The 14,855-nt window shown below is 36.3% G+C and overlaps 2 protein-coding genes across 2 annotated transcripts; both read right to left on the reverse strand.

Moving 5' to 3' along the window:
* Nucleotides 1-314: 314 nt before the first annotated feature.
* LOC131003914 (ADP-ribosylation factor 1-like) lies at nt 315-6,154 on the reverse strand. The gene is made up of 8 exons (XM_057930483.1): nt 5,638-6,154; nt 5,509-5,547; nt 5,110-5,172; nt 3,788-3,806; nt 3,291-3,402; nt 1,263-1,310; nt 993-1,123; nt 315-613 (listed from the first exon to the last, which is right to left on the reverse strand). The coding sequence occupies exons 1-8, from the start codon at nt 5,738-5,740 to the stop codon at nt 580-582; spliced, it is 549 nt and encodes a 182-aa protein (XP_057786466.1). The 5' UTR covers nt 5,741-6,154; the 3' UTR covers nt 315-579.
* Nucleotides 6,155-8,026: 1,872 nt separating this feature from the next.
* On the reverse strand, nt 8,027-12,756 carry LOC131003913 (xylose isomerase-like). Its single transcript, XM_057930482.1, has 21 exons — nt 12,573-12,756; nt 12,184-12,268; nt 11,948-12,058; nt 11,736-11,810; nt 11,503-11,632; nt 11,323-11,414; nt 11,079-11,129; nt 10,786-10,862; nt 10,647-10,701; nt 10,465-10,566; nt 10,281-10,332; nt 10,013-10,058; nt 9,883-9,938; nt 9,357-9,408; nt 9,198-9,277; nt 9,023-9,093; nt 8,884-8,924; nt 8,634-8,733; nt 8,471-8,542; nt 8,319-8,396; nt 8,027-8,248 (listed from the first exon to the last, which is right to left on the reverse strand). The coding sequence occupies exons 2-21, from the start codon at nt 12,241-12,243 to the stop codon at nt 8,213-8,215; spliced, it is 1,437 nt and encodes a 478-aa protein (XP_057786465.1). The 5' UTR covers nt 12,244-12,268; nt 12,573-12,756; the 3' UTR covers nt 8,027-8,212.
* Between the last annotated feature and the right edge of the window lie 2,099 nt (nt 12,757-14,855).

Here is a 14,855-nt window from a genome sequence, read left to right on the forward strand (position 1 = left end):
ACTAAATATCAACCACTCAAACAAATTTAGTCGTCCATCCACAATCCCAGTTTCAAGGAAACACAATTTGAACTCTGATAGTATTATTTTTCGGTAAAATAAAAATGGAACAGATTCAATTCAAACCTATTCCTTTGTGAAATTGTCATTAAATCAAATTGGACAAGTACGCATGTCCACTCACATCATAGACGCAACACAAAATTGCCTTGTGTTGGCTATATCAACTTCATCTTTCACATCTTCAACAAACCAGCAATGCTCAATGTAAATTATTTAATGCTTTCTCCAACACAATTTGGCCGGTAACAAAATGAATGGAAGATGTAATTTCTTTTATATCGAAAAAGAAATTATCTAGACAATAGACAATTTTGGAACACGAGTTCAGAATAATGGAATGGGGAAAGGAGATAATTTCACTTCAAGATATAATTTCATATCAACGGTCTGTTCAGGATCCCAGGTAAAGAAGATAACAACACATGGAATCTCAATACAGACCATACCGTTAACTGTCAGATCGTCACAGATCAGCACTGGCACAATCACAAAAATCATCCAACTCTCGTCCAGAATTCAACTACCTCCAGATTTCAGCGTATTACTTAACCTACTCAATTGGAAATAGGGACAAAAACAAGGTAAGATCATAGTATTGAGGCAATAAGGAAAAAATGATCACCAAATTTAACCTTGTAAAAGGAATGGTAAAAACATAACCACATAGTTGGATTAAGATTAACTGCATATCATAGAATAGGAATCGGGATGCTGCATGAATACGAAATATAACGGAGGTGCATGGTGTTGCTTATTGATCCTGTTGGGAGTAAAATTGGTTGCGTAATTCAAGGGAGAAAAATGATAAGAAGACATGGTTGCCAATCAAGTAGAGTAACTTCCAATCACCTTTGCCGGGGAGTATTGAAACATACAGGAGTATCCAAACATCATATATAAATGAAAAATAGATATGCAATTATGCTTACCAGTCCAAGCCCTCGAAAAGGCCTTCTCCTTTTATGGCAGAAGTTTTAAAAATGGCCCACTGGCGGTTCTTGATCTTGTGCAACTCTAACGCTTCTGTTATGGCAGCATCATCAAGTGCCCCAGGAAGATCCTGTTAACCATCAGCATAATAAAACAGAATTTATGCATGGTAATTACACGAAAAGTCAATTCAAACTTCACAGCAAAGGTGAAGTTATGCGTGGTAATTACATAAAAAGTCAATTCAAACTTCACAGCAAAGAAAATACCTGTTTGTTTGCAAATAAGAGGACAACAGAACCTTTTAGCTCTTCCTCCTGAAAGAACAATGATTTATAAATAAATATTAAGAGCAGAGAAAAGCACAAGCGAGCATGTAAAAGCTTGTAATCACTAAATAGAGCATGAACTAGAAATATTAAGTGTGTCGCAACAACACAAATCCTCAGTGCCATTACTGCTATAGAAGTTCCAGTCGACTAGCCAAAAATTTGATTTATATCTTCTAACCTAACCTTATACATTGCAGTTCCTAAATACAAAGAATTTGAAAGATATTATAATAGAGATTTCTAAACTTACGAATTATGCAAAACCTATTTTCTGTACACGTAGCGTGGCTAGGATGTGAGTGGCTATCTAGTGCAATATTGGAGAGCTTTGGGATGCAGAACATGATCTTCTGTCTAATTATATAGATCCTTGAGATAAAAGGGAACAATGGATCAAGAAAGGCAGAAAAGCAACTTATAAATTTTTGGGGTAATTGCCTGTAAATCCATAACGTATACACGGAATTGGTTTTTGCACCTAATTTTATTTTTCTACTTTTAAATACATAACCTTTCATTTTTGTCTCGAATTTATCCGGTGATTGGTTTTTTCTCACGCCGGCGCCGGAATTGACACTGTGGCAGCCGGAATTCTCCACTTGGCACATTTATGACATGTGGAAAAAAAATAAAATAAAATAAAAAACAAAAAAAAAATCCAAATCATATCTTCCCCAACCTAATTCACCTCCCCCCTTCTTCTTCCCCCTTCCCCCAGCCGGCTGACCATATTTCACCTCCCCCCACCCGCCGGCGCCACCACCCGGTGACGCCCCCTGCCGCCGCCACCACCCTCTCCCTCCAGATCTAAAACCAAGCCACGGAAGATATGATTTGGATCTAAAACCAAGCAGCCGCGGAAGTTGCGGAGGAACGGGGCGGATAACGAAGTCGGCTCTGGGATGAGGAGGAACCCACGACGGCGCGTGAGGGAGGAGCCGCCGATTTGGGGGTAATCGATGAGTTTGCCGAGCTAGGGTTATAGAATAAGGAGAAAATCGAAGTTGAGGCGAAGCATGGGAGGAATGCGAACACTAGAAAGACTAGAAATTCGGCGAAAAATGAGAATTTGGCGAAGGGTTTGAAGAATTTGGGGCCTAGTGGAATCAAAGGATCGAGAGTATTAAGCACTAGGAGTACTAGGAGCTCAAGAAAGGAAGAAAATATCGAAGAAATTGCAGTCGATTTGAGCGTAATCGAGGGCAAGAGGACGACGAGAGGTGGAGGAAGGGTGAAGTAGCTATTTGTGCAGACTACTTGTGACAAAAATGGCGGCAAATGTGTGGTGGCGGAGGGGGAGGGGGGCGGCGGGTGCCGGCATGTGGTGGCGGCAGGCGGCGGCGGCGGGTGGGGGAGGGGAAATTAGGGTTTGGGAGTGAGGATGTTGGGGAAGATGATGATTTGGATTATTTTTTTGTTTTTTTTAAAAAAAAAAAATCACATGTCATAAATGTGCCACTGTGTAATTTCCGGCGCCGGCGTAAGAAAAAATCGGTCACTTGACAAATTTGAGATAAAAATAAAAGGTTACGTATTTAAAAGCAGAGTTTTTAAAATAGGAGCAAAAACCAATTCCGTGTAAACATTATAGATTTACAAGCAATTACCCCTAATTTTTTTGGATAATATCAAAGAGGCAATTCAGTTTACTGCAGCATATTATCTAAAATATCCAACACAGAGCGTTTCTGCTCAATCAAGAGCATGAAATACTAGTATTTGGTACCAAATATTTGACTTCATGTTCAATACAATAATAACGATGAACAAAATATATTAACAAGTTCGAAGAACTAAAAATATTTGGCCAGATGACACCTACTAAGATGCCTAAACTGGGATATATTGTAGCTACTAATTTGGCAAAATTGGAAAACATTTCCCCTATTTTCCCTACGAATGTGGTTTTTGAAGGACATTAAAGAAAATAAACAAATAAATAAATAGAATCAAAAACAAGAGCACCTCCAATATTGCATGAAATTCTTCTTTGGCTATCATCAGCCTATCAGTATCACTTGAATCAACAACATATATTATAGCTTGCGTGTTAGGAAAATAACACCTCCAGTATGGCCTAAACAAGAAGAATTGAAGTGTACAATGAGTGACAGCTCCAGAAAGCTTCAGAAATATATTCTCAAAGCCATGTCACCCAAAACTGAGTGAGCATATTAGAGTAAACATAACTTATTTTTCCAGATAATTTATCAGAGAAGACATAACTCCCGATAAAGATATATGACAAAATTACACAATATTCTCTGTCTAAAAGCATAGGAAAGTATTCCCATTGTAAGGAAATCCATTATATCTTTTTTCCGTCAAGATATTTATAAAGAAACAGGCCTGCCTGTGTTCTCTAATGACTATGCTTCTCAAAATAGATAAATTTGTATGGTATAATAAGCGAATAGATTATGTGCTACAAATTACAGAATCATAGAATGAAAAGCAGTTACCTGATACTAGTTTGTCCACCTGCCATTAGCCAAAAAAAACCTCTATGTTAGAATATTGATCATGACTCTCCAAACAAATCAAAGTTCCCTTCATTAGCTTTACATAATTACACGCACTAATTGAATTCCTTCAGCGAATTTTCATTTTCTATCTAATCTATTTTCGCTGGAAATGGTATAGCATATGCCTAAGCCACCACTCTCCAAGAATTTAAATAAAAAAAAAGGTGGAAGCTGCTTTGCGTCTGTTTCTTGCTTAGAAACAATTAATAAGAAAACATAGCTTAGGTGTGGGACCTGAACTACCCCTCCTGGGACAACCCTACTTATAATTCAGTGCAGACATTTTTCAGAATCCAAAGGTTGCATCTCAATCAAATCCTTTTGACTGAATATAGGATTATATTCTACACTCCAAAAGTATGCTTGACACACATCAAGTTAGATCTTCTGAACCAAAAAATTATTGTTGCAATCAACACTAACACAAAGCATGAGGCCTCCTGCCACAAGGTGGGTTCTTATAAACTCTTTTGTATATGTTACTCCCTCCGTCCACCAATTCAAGGCCTACTTGCCTTTTTGGGACGTCCACAAAAACAAGGCCTACCTATTTTTGGTAAGTTTTTATTCATTATTTAATCAAAAAAGTCAAACATTCTTTACAAAAAAGTGGGACCCTTTCTCCACTCAACTAATAAAAATACACTTCTTCTTAAAAAGTGGGACCCTTTCTCCACTCTAATAAAAATACACTTTTTCTTAAAACCCGTGTTTTTTTCCCTAGGCCTTTAATTGGTGGACGGAGGGAGTATTAAATATTAAAGAAAATTAATGATTCAAATAAAGAGAGGCGATTGCATCCACTTCAAAGTAAATGTAACTTCCTCCAAAAATCTATCTGGGACATCACATAAAGAACCAATAACCTAGGTCAGTACAACAATCTTCGATATATTTGACAATATTCCCATTGAGCAACAGTCTTTAGTGTGATGATTAGCACCTTCCACTGAATTACAACGCAAACAACTCAACTATGCCATTTCTTTTCCTTTCATATTTTAGGAATCTGATAAGACCTTTTACATAAAACTTACAAGTCCTTTAGATCCCCCCCATGTAGTACTGACAAATTTCAACGGTTGGCAGTAATGAATTGTCACGTTTTCATTAATCACAATTCCAGAGATCCAATGTGCGTGAAAAATGAGAAGCTTATACCATAACTTGAACAAAATAAAATGCTACAATTCTGAGTCAAATAACATAAAGCTACATGCAAGCAAATCATTCTAGAAAGGAAGTTTGAATCAACATACCTAGGTCCCAAACTTGAAACTTTATGTTGTTATATTGAACGGTTTCCACATTGAACCCAATTGCTGTAGAAAATAAAGAATGACACGTGAGCCAAGAAAAATAAAATTTTGTTTTCTCTTCACTGGATATAGATATACAAAGTTTGTGCATCAATACGGCTTAACTACGAAGCATTGACACACAGCTAAAAAAATACGAAATACAAGCTTAGGAGCAGAGAACCAGCTTGAATAACAATTACTTAGAAATAACTTAAATCATCCACACTCTACATTTATACATTTTTCTTCTACATACCAAGTTAAAAAAATAAGACTGAATACAATAATGCGATTCGAATATCATCAATTCATCATAGATTCATAAAAGAAAGCCGAAGCTGAAAATGTGACACTCACTTGGAATAGTGGAGACAACTTCGCCCATCTGAAGCCGATCTGCAAGAACAGATATTAAAAAAAAATAAGATCAAAAACCCACAAAGACGCGAGTCAACAATATGCAAGCGCGAAAGCACAAATCCATACAAAGAATGGTAGTTTTTCCCGCATTGTCGAGCCCCAGGACAAGGATCCGAGCTTCCTTATTCCCAAACAGCGACGAAAACAACCGCGTAAAAACAATTCCCATCACTCTCTCTTCACCTTCAAATTCGATCTCACGAGGAAAAAGAATTCGAAAACTCCAGATTGGTTCGAGCAAAATATCAGCACTTTATCATCCTTCAAAGGAGTTTCGCAACAATGAAATTGTAGCCACTATTACGTAGCGTAGCTAAAGTTTGCAGTAGAGGACGCAAATGGGAGGATCTACCGGAGAGAATGAATGCGATTTGGGTGGGTTGAATTGTGAATATCAGAAGTAATGGTGGCGAATTTGCTATTTTAACAGAGATTCGGGACACATGGGACCAAACTTGGTTTCTACATAAGTAAACGTGGCTTTTCTTTTCTTTTTCTTTTTTGCGTTGATTGTTGTTTTCTTCTTTTTAATTCGCTTTGTTTGTCTTTTTCTTTTCTTTTTTGTGTGATAAATTCGCTTAAGTTTAGAAGAAAATGCCCCTCAAAAAAAAAAAAAAATGAAAAGTTAACGGTTCAGACTTTAGATGAGCCATGCACTAATTTTATAATAATAATAATAATAATAAGAATTAATTGCATATAAATTATTGAACTTTGAACAAATTCTCATTTTGCACATGAATATTAAAATCTTTATTAAAATTACTCAATTATTAATTTCTTTTCATTTTACATATTTGTTTATTTTCCGATCAAATTTTGAGTTTGAAATAACGTCGTTTCCATCCAACTATATATTACAATGTCAATTCTATTTTTTCACACGGTCATATTTATGCTACGCAAGCATATTCATGCCAAACGAGTATTATTTATACCATGTTACCACGATGAAAAATGAACAAATATGTAAAATGAGAAGAAATTAATAGTTGAGTAATTTTAATAAAGATTTTAAAGTTCATATGCAAAATGAGAATTTATTAAAAGTTCAGTAATTTATATGTAATTAATCATAATAATAATAGTAATTTGAGCTTTTTTTATCCTCACAAGAGTGAAAAAATTACCCACACAAATATGAAAAAACTACCCGCACATAGACGGGATTGTGGGGATATTTGAATAAATCCCTGAGTTAGAATTGATACATTTGTTGTGCCGCCGTAGTGATTTGGTCATCACTCATGGCGCTCGCTAATTGGCTCGACATTTTTCGTAAATGGACTTTCAAACATTTACGTCCTTTTGAACTCGAGCTTGATTCTGACAGCACTTGGCTCGTTAAGCTAGTGAACATATTTGAATTTGATTGTTTGCAAACATGTTTGTGAGCTTATTCAAGAACCTTCAATCAAGTTAGTACACAATCCTTAAACGAGTCGAGCTCGAGTAACATATTAGTTAAGAAATTTTTCCTAAATTTTTAACGAATTCGAGCTCAAACACCATGTATACGAACATCTAACGAGTTGAGCTCAAGCTCGAATTCGACATTATCGAGTATCACACGAGCTGAGCTCAAACCAAGCTCAAGCTAAAGCTCGGTAACTGGGGGACGAGCCGAGCTCGAACAGCAAGCCAAAAGCTCGAATTGAGCTTGAACACCCGAATATTCAAACAAGTCGAGCTTGAGCCCGCTAGTATTCAACTCGCCTCGACTCGTTTATAGCTCTAGTATTAGGAGGTCGTTGCTCGATGTATTTCCTTGTGATTTCCCTCCAATAGACGAGAGCCTTTTGATCAGCTCTCTTGACGATGTTTAGCGTCGCCTCGATCTACAAGGTACATATGAGTTCCGTCTCCGTAGAGTGTAGCCGTCGTGTTGCTTAATTGACTACGGCATGACAGGTATCTCGGTGATTTCATTGTCTTAAAACAATTTTTTTGTTCTAGTTTATCCCCCTCAAGACCCGCCGGAGTGAAGGCGTTTGATTATTAAGATAATGGAAAACAAGCACCGCCGAAAAAACTGGAAGCCCCAACGACATGATTTTGTAGGTTGTTCCACTAATTTTCAAATTCACAAATCTGTATTAATATTAATATAGATTTCATCTCCTTAATTGCATAGAAAATACTACTATTCACTCCTTCTCATTATTGTGTGTTATTAAGAAGAAGAATGATTAAAGAATAAAAGTGATAGAAAGTTGCAGAGCTCCACAACTTTTTGTGAGGGTAGGTGGTTTCTTTTTATGAAATAGACCATTATCAATGGAACAAGCAAAAAAATGAAAATGAACCATTATCAATGAAACAGAGGGAGTATAATTTAAAAATATTAAAATTTAAAATAGTTATAATTAAACAATCAAGTAAACTTAACAAGCCATGAGATGAAGTGAAAAATATATATATATATATATATATATATATATATTTAAAGTGATCCTTGTATAAACTAATCTTTAATAGACTTATTTAAAGCTAAAAGAGTATATAATTAGATTCTTCTCAGAAAAATTAAGGGGAAAGAAATATGCATAGAGTGAAAGTTGTGCAACTATACGATCTCTTAATGAAAGAAAAGTGAATGTAGCCTAGTTTATTGAAGCAAATAAAGGGAAAAAGGTCCACTCTATATTGCAGACTGGAATATCATCTCCGCCAACTCCTGCAATCACGATTTGAATGAATGAAATGTTTAAAACTCAAGCAACTCTACAATCTACAATTGTTGTTACCTGCTTAGCAGAACCAACTTTGGATTCCCCCCATTTTATAGCCTTCTTCTCCAGTAGATCGAAATCAGCCTTTCCAGCCTGTTGCATCATTCCACGGTCAAGACTCAAGCAATACACAACAAAGGAGTAGGTACCATCAAAATTAAACTTGCCTCGATTTGGGCTCCCAATTCTGTGTCAAAACTTTGATACCTCTTGCGAACTAGCTCATCCAACAAACCGCCCTGCTCGAGTACGTGGACACATAATTTAAGTAAGGCATAAAACATGGAAGGTCTTTAAAAAGAAAGATATATAGAATCAAGACACCATCACCTCAATTAGCTTGGCAGCATTTCGGAGGCCTCGTGCAATAGTATCCATACCCGCGATATGAGCTATGAAAAGGTCCTCAACATCTGTGCTTTCTCTCCGCCTATTAAACATTAACATCAACAATTTTAAGGATACCATGAACCATTGATTACATTTTATGTATTCAAGATAGATCCATATAACTTTTTTTATTAAGGATACTAGATCTTAAATCGGAAACCAAATGTAAGTAGCGAATGAGAAAGCTTACAGTTTTGCATCAAAATTAAATCCTCCAGGTGCCAATCCTCCCTGTGGTGCATAGATAAACAAGAAAACCTTGTTTATTAGCTTATATGAGCTTCTGATACTTCTTTCATTGTGAATGAAAAACTACAAAACCCACATACATTTTTAATAACAGAGAGCATAACTAGAGTTGCTTCTCCTACATCCATCATAAACTGGTCTGTATCCCAACCTGCAACAGGCCAACACTCGTATTATAACTTGCTGACACAAAACGAATACGATGCGTTTAACATTAGTAAAATAGAGCTCAGCAGAAGAATCTATCGAGCATACCAACTTGAGGGTCTCCAGAGTTTGCATCAATATTCCCCAATATGCCATTAATTCTAGCAGTCTCAAGCTCATGATGGCAGCTGCATTGTACGAGAGGGTGTCAGGAATGCTAAATTCACTTATGTATGGATGGTGGGAAACAAACAGAAAACAGCATACCTGTGACCCGAGAGAGTTGCGTGGTTGCACTCAATGTTCAGCTTAAATTCATCTGCACAGAAGATGAGGAAAATAATAAATGCAAAAGACATTCTTTACTGAATCAGCAGCATAGTCTGCCTCTCAAAAATGAAGACGAAAGAGGTAGGGGTTTTCTCCACTTAACTAACAACTTTGCTTTCTTGACGTTGATAGTTGTTAAATATAACCTTTTTTAAAAAAAAAAATTGTGAAACTATAAACTGAATAGAAAATGAAGAACTGACGTGATTTCATTTATCATATAATATTTCTAAAAAAAAACTACTCCTATAACAATCAAACTCTCATGTATACACCTCATTCCATCAACAATGAAGTTAGTTTTCACAGATAATTCATCAGGTAAGAGTAGACTGTAGACATATCGTCGCAAAAGGCAAAGCCTGAATATGCAACACCAACACCAATTAAACTCAAATATTCCGCTGTCAAACAGAAATTTTCTTGTTACTATGCAAAAATTCCAGAATGCCATAATTAATACCTATCAATCCGTATTTCCGGAGGAAATTAGCTGATGTTGCAGCATCCCAATCATACCTGGCAAGATTGAGAATATGTCGTGTAAGCTGAACAGTATTATGCATAGAATGTAAAGGTTGACAAAAACATACTGGTGTTTAGTAGGCTCCTGGGGCTTAGGTTCGATGAGCAGTGTTCCTGAAAACAATTTTCAATGTCAGCTATTAGAGAGAAAAACATTGTTTCCTTTATTAGTTTAACCGTTGGCAACATCAAATGAATCAAAGAGTTAGGAATGCATTAAATTTTCTGGCAAAGTGCTAGTCAAGCATTAGGACAAGTTTGAGCTACCATTCACATTACTGTTACAACTCAGAGAAATATACATCAGTTCCTACACAAAGTTGAAGATAGAAATACCATTGAATCCAATTTTCTTCTTGTAGGCAACAGCTGCTTCAAAAAAACGTGCCTGCAAGCATATGACAATCATGTAATTCCAAATTTTGGCAAATAAAACATAATGTCAGAAGAAGCAAACACAAAAGGCACAAAATTATAAATCTACAAGGCATGAAAAGATAGCATAACATAATAATCATACCATGTGATTCAGCTCTCTTTCCATATCTGTGTTCAAAAGAGACTGATAGCCTTCACGACCACCCCAGAAGACATAATTTTCTCCGCCTAGGTGATGTGTAACCTATCAGCACAAAATGGAATGTCAAACGTGCATTTATATTTTGTATAACTTGAACATGACCAGGGGAGTCGACCACCAACCTCAATTGCCTTCTTGACCTGTGCTGCCGAGTATACATAAACTCCTAGTTCAGGACTGCATAACGAAAAGGTCAGAATGTCAGACCAGCGGAACATTCAATAAGTCATCAAATCAAGCCAAACATATAGCGTCATGTACCTAGTTGCAGCTCCATGCATGTATCTTGGATGGAAGAACAACTGAGCTGTACCCCATAAAGGACGAATCCTTGTACCCTAGTTGTTCACAGAGAACAATATTGGAAGAAAGTATCTATGAGCATCCAAATTAAAGTTTCTGCATTTTTCTCGATAAAAGCTCCAAAGTGTTTACAGAGAGAATTGCAATGATCTCAACTTCCACATGCATGAATCGAATAAAAAGGGAGATTGTTACGTTATATCTTTGTTATCATTTAAAAGCCAATACATAATTCAACCATGTAAAGTTACCTGAAGTTCTTTGGCAAGAGCTACCACTTCATCCAAGTTAGCATTAGATTCCTACGAATTCACAAACAATTAAAAAATCCAATATTTGAAATTTAAATTCACAACAGATTAATGAGATAACTTTCAAACAGTAGAGCTCCCTGATATCCAAAGGACTATGATTTCCTTTTCTATTTTATTGTCTTCAAAAGGGAAAGAGATACCAGGCAAGCATATTCACTGCATTCATGCACTAACAACTAACCTCAATTGTTTTACCCTCTGGGGCAATATCCCTGTCGTGGAAGCACCATCTGTCAACTCCAAGCTTATCAATGAACTCGAAATTTGCCCTCACTGAATAACCAAGGTCCAAAAACTTTAGATTAACAAATTCATTTAACCCTATTTAATTGAGAACTTAATATTTGCAGCATAACCATACTTCTTCTCTTTGCTATTGCCAAGGAATTAGTGCCATCTTCCCAAGGCCACATCTTTGTCGGTGCACCAAACGGATCACCGCCTGTTCCACGAAATGTATGCCAAAATGCAATGCTGAACCTCAACCAATCCTATGTCAAATTAGGAATTTTAGGTTCCATAACTCAACCCATATAATCCTCTAGAATCTAGATTGCTGAAAAGCATACAGCATTACCACAATAAAACCCTCACCTTCATCTTTTTACCAAGAATTTCCTCTTCGGCATTATACCATTTGTAGGAGAGAGGATTCTTACTGGTAGGACCCTGTATTAGCCAAGCATAATCAAAATCACCATATTCATCACATGACTATTTAACAAATTCCAGCTAAGGAAATTGAAATAAGCATATTCTTCACTGACTATTATTAAGAAAAAGAAAAAGCTGATCACAAATTTCACCTCGTACTTAATTTTTGAAATGCCTGGGAAAAATTCCCCTTCCCATTCACCAGAACCAGAATCACAACCACTTGAAACATCAGCAGGGCACGTCGGTGGCGGCGCAGCAGTCTGCGCTCGTATTCATTCAGTTCGTAATTAATCGTAAAATTAACAAAAAAAACCACATGAACATGCACAAAGGATTGCAACAAAATTGGGAAAATAATACGAGCTGAAAAAGATAGAATCTTTACCGCTATATAAGAGACCACACTTAGAGACAATAGCAACAACAAGAACTTGGGGCTCTTCATTTTAATTTCTCATGAAATAGAATGACTGCAACCAGATTTAGGAATTCGTAAGCGAACCAATAAAGTCTGAAAGAAAAATTTCAGAGCAAACAAACATGCAATTCCTTTAGTAACCCATCATCAGTCGTCACACACAAAAATGAGTTCTTGATTGTTTAGATTATATTTTTCCACATCACATCAAGCCAACACCCTTTTCAGCTTCTCATCAAAACCGACTTTAAACCTCAGCTTTCTTCAAAACCTTTGCAGATTCCACACACACAGAAGAGACACAAGGCCTTTGACCAGAAATCACCGATAACAGAAAAAAGTGATAAAAAACTTACCGATGAAATTGGGTTGTTGAGTTTGAGTAGCCAAGGTGGAGCAACAGAGAGATTTTATACTACCGAGAATGAATTCTCTGGGCTAGTTTAGTAATTCACTGCAAAATCTTGATATAATTGGATAAAATAGATCTTTTTCCCAAATACTTACAATGTTTACGTTGGTGAGCCATTAATATTGATAGTACTATAATTTTTGGAGGAAAAAGTATTGTTTTCGTACACGTCTCGTGGCAGCTATTGACTTCCCTATTTTACCCCTAATCTTTATGACGGATTTCGAGGCATTTTGATTGATAATTGCGAGGGTATACTAGTAATTGCGCTGCATTAAAATTTAAAAAGATCATTCAGGTGAATCATGACTAATTATCTAATCATTGCCCTTATCCGTTCGAATTTTCGTTTGAGAAATGAGTAGGCCATGGATGACGCGGAATAATTACCATTATCAAACTCAGTATGACGTTTCTTTTCAGGTAAACATTACTATACCGAAACGTATTTAACATTTTAGCGAATATGTTCTATAATTCGAATAAATATATAGAAGTATCTAGGGTTAATTACACCAAAAATCATAAATTTTGGGTTAATTTTTAAACTTGCCATGAACTTTCTCTTTTTTTTATCAAAAATTCCCTAAATTTAAGGAGTTGAATAATTTTTCCATGACTTTTAAGAATCCCCAAATTGAATGCTGACTTGACACCGTTTTAGTAATCTGAGACGTGACATGGCATAGCCGGCGGTGAACAAAAACGACGTCATTTGTTGGGATTAAAACAACGTCGTTTTGAGCTCAACCGTGCCATGGCTGGTGGCGGCGGATCTGGGAGGTGGTGGATCTGGTGATGATGATGGTGGAGGGTGGTGGAGAGAGCTGGGTCTGGGCTCACAACTCACAAGAAACCATAAATCACAGAGAAGAGAAAAATGACGACATTTTTTTCCACAAGCAAATGAGGGTTTGAACCAATTTCCACTCCACTTTTCTTTATATCCAATGCTAAAACAGGGTTTCGATTTAATCACCTGAAATCACCTAAAATAGGGTTTCGATTTAATCACCAATTTCCATTACACTCCACTTTTCCACAAGCAAATGTGGATTTGTTACAATTTTCTAAAGCTTATGTTTCTTCTGAATTTTTCCTTGTTAATGATGGTGGTGGATCTGGTGATGATGATGGCGGAGGGCGGTGGAGAGAGAGATCTGCGTGTGTGGTTGGCGGCGACGGATCTGGTGATGATGATGGTGGAGGGCAGTGGAGAGAGGGAGAGGGCGGTTGAGCGGTGGATCTGTGTGGGTGGTTTGGCGGTGGCAAATCTGACGTGATTTTTGGCGTAATTAACCCAAGTATCTATTGTATCAAATTTTTGTTATTTATCTTTTGGAAAAAAAAATCGACATACAACTATTTTAAACGACGCCGCAACATTAAAATGTGTTTTCTTTCTCAAAACAAGAACTCCCAAATCACACAATACACACAGAAATGAAGAACTCTTAACTCTGCGAGACCCAATTGAACCTTATTCCCAAAGCATCGATTCACCCCGAGCTGCTTGTGCCTACACAATCGTTGAACCTTCTTCTTACGCTGCCTAATAAGAATGTCGAACACATCTTCTTTTAGTGAGGATTCGATGTGCCACAGTGAAGGAAATATTGCATTCATGAAGCATGTGATCTTCTAAGGTTGTTTCTCATGGAGTATGTGATGTTGCATAGGCACAAGCAGCTGAGTAAATCGATGCTTTGAGGAGAAGGTTCAGCTAGGTCTCGCAGAGCTAGGGTTCTTCATTTCTGTATTGTGTGATTCGTGAGTTTTTGTTTTGAGAAAGAAAACACATTTTAATGTTGTGATATCGTTTAGAACAATTGTAATTAAAAATTTTATTTTCGGCCCAAAAAAACCACGTAATATGCTTATTTTGTTTCAATGATATATTTAATTTAATTTCATAAAAAATTATTGAATATATTTTCATGAATACAAATAATGAAATTATAGGGAAAATAGAGAGAGAGAGAGAGAGAGAGAGAGAAGGTGAAAATACAAATAATCTTTTAATTTTATGCTAATTACAAAATTGCTATCATGCAAATAATTCTTTAATTTTATCTTTATTTATAAAATTGTCATATATTCAAGACTTTTTAATATAGTATAAACTAGTAAGTGACCCATTGAAATTCGACGGGGTCTATTAAAATATAAATTTATGAAATTATTAATGTATTTTTTATTTCATGATTTTTTTGCACTAAAATAAAGA

This window comes from Salvia miltiorrhiza, unplaced genomic scaffold (assembly GCF_028751815.1).
Source record: "Salvia miltiorrhiza cultivar Shanhuang (shh) unplaced genomic scaffold, IMPLAD_Smil_shh original_scaffold_293, whole genome shotgun sequence".
Classification (NCBI taxonomy): Eukaryota; Viridiplantae; Streptophyta; class Magnoliopsida; order Lamiales; family Lamiaceae; genus Salvia; species Salvia miltiorrhiza.

What these genes read in the sequence shown, in the direction of transcription:
- LOC131003914 (XM_057930483.1), bottom strand. Translation starts at nt 5,740, where the DNA reads ATGGGAATTGTTTTTACGCGGTTGTTTTCGTCGCTGTTTGGGAATAAG. An exon ending in TCTTATTTGCAAACAAACAG is followed by an intron (nt 1,124 to 1,262) that starts GTATTTTCTTTG and finishes GATGGTTAACAG; the next exon opens with GATCTTCCTGGGGCACTTGA. An exon ending in CTTTTCGAGGGCTTGGACTG is followed by an intron (nt 614 to 992) that starts GTAAGCATAATT and finishes CCAATTGAGTAG; the next exon opens with GTTAAGTAATACGCTGAAAT.
- LOC131003913 (XM_057930482.1), bottom strand. Translation starts at nt 12,243, where the DNA reads ATGAAGAGCCCCAAGTTCTTGTTGTTGCTATTGTCTCTAAGTGTGGTC. An exon ending in GAAGAAAATTGGATTCAATG is followed by an intron (nt 10,059 to 10,280) that starts GTATTTCTATCT and finishes AATTGTTTTCAG; the next exon opens with GAACACTGCTCATCGAACCT. An exon ending in GCAACTCTCTCGGGTCACAG is followed by an intron (nt 9,278 to 9,356) that starts GTATGCTGTTTT and finishes CGTACAATGCAG; the next exon opens with CTGCCATCATGAGCTTGAGA.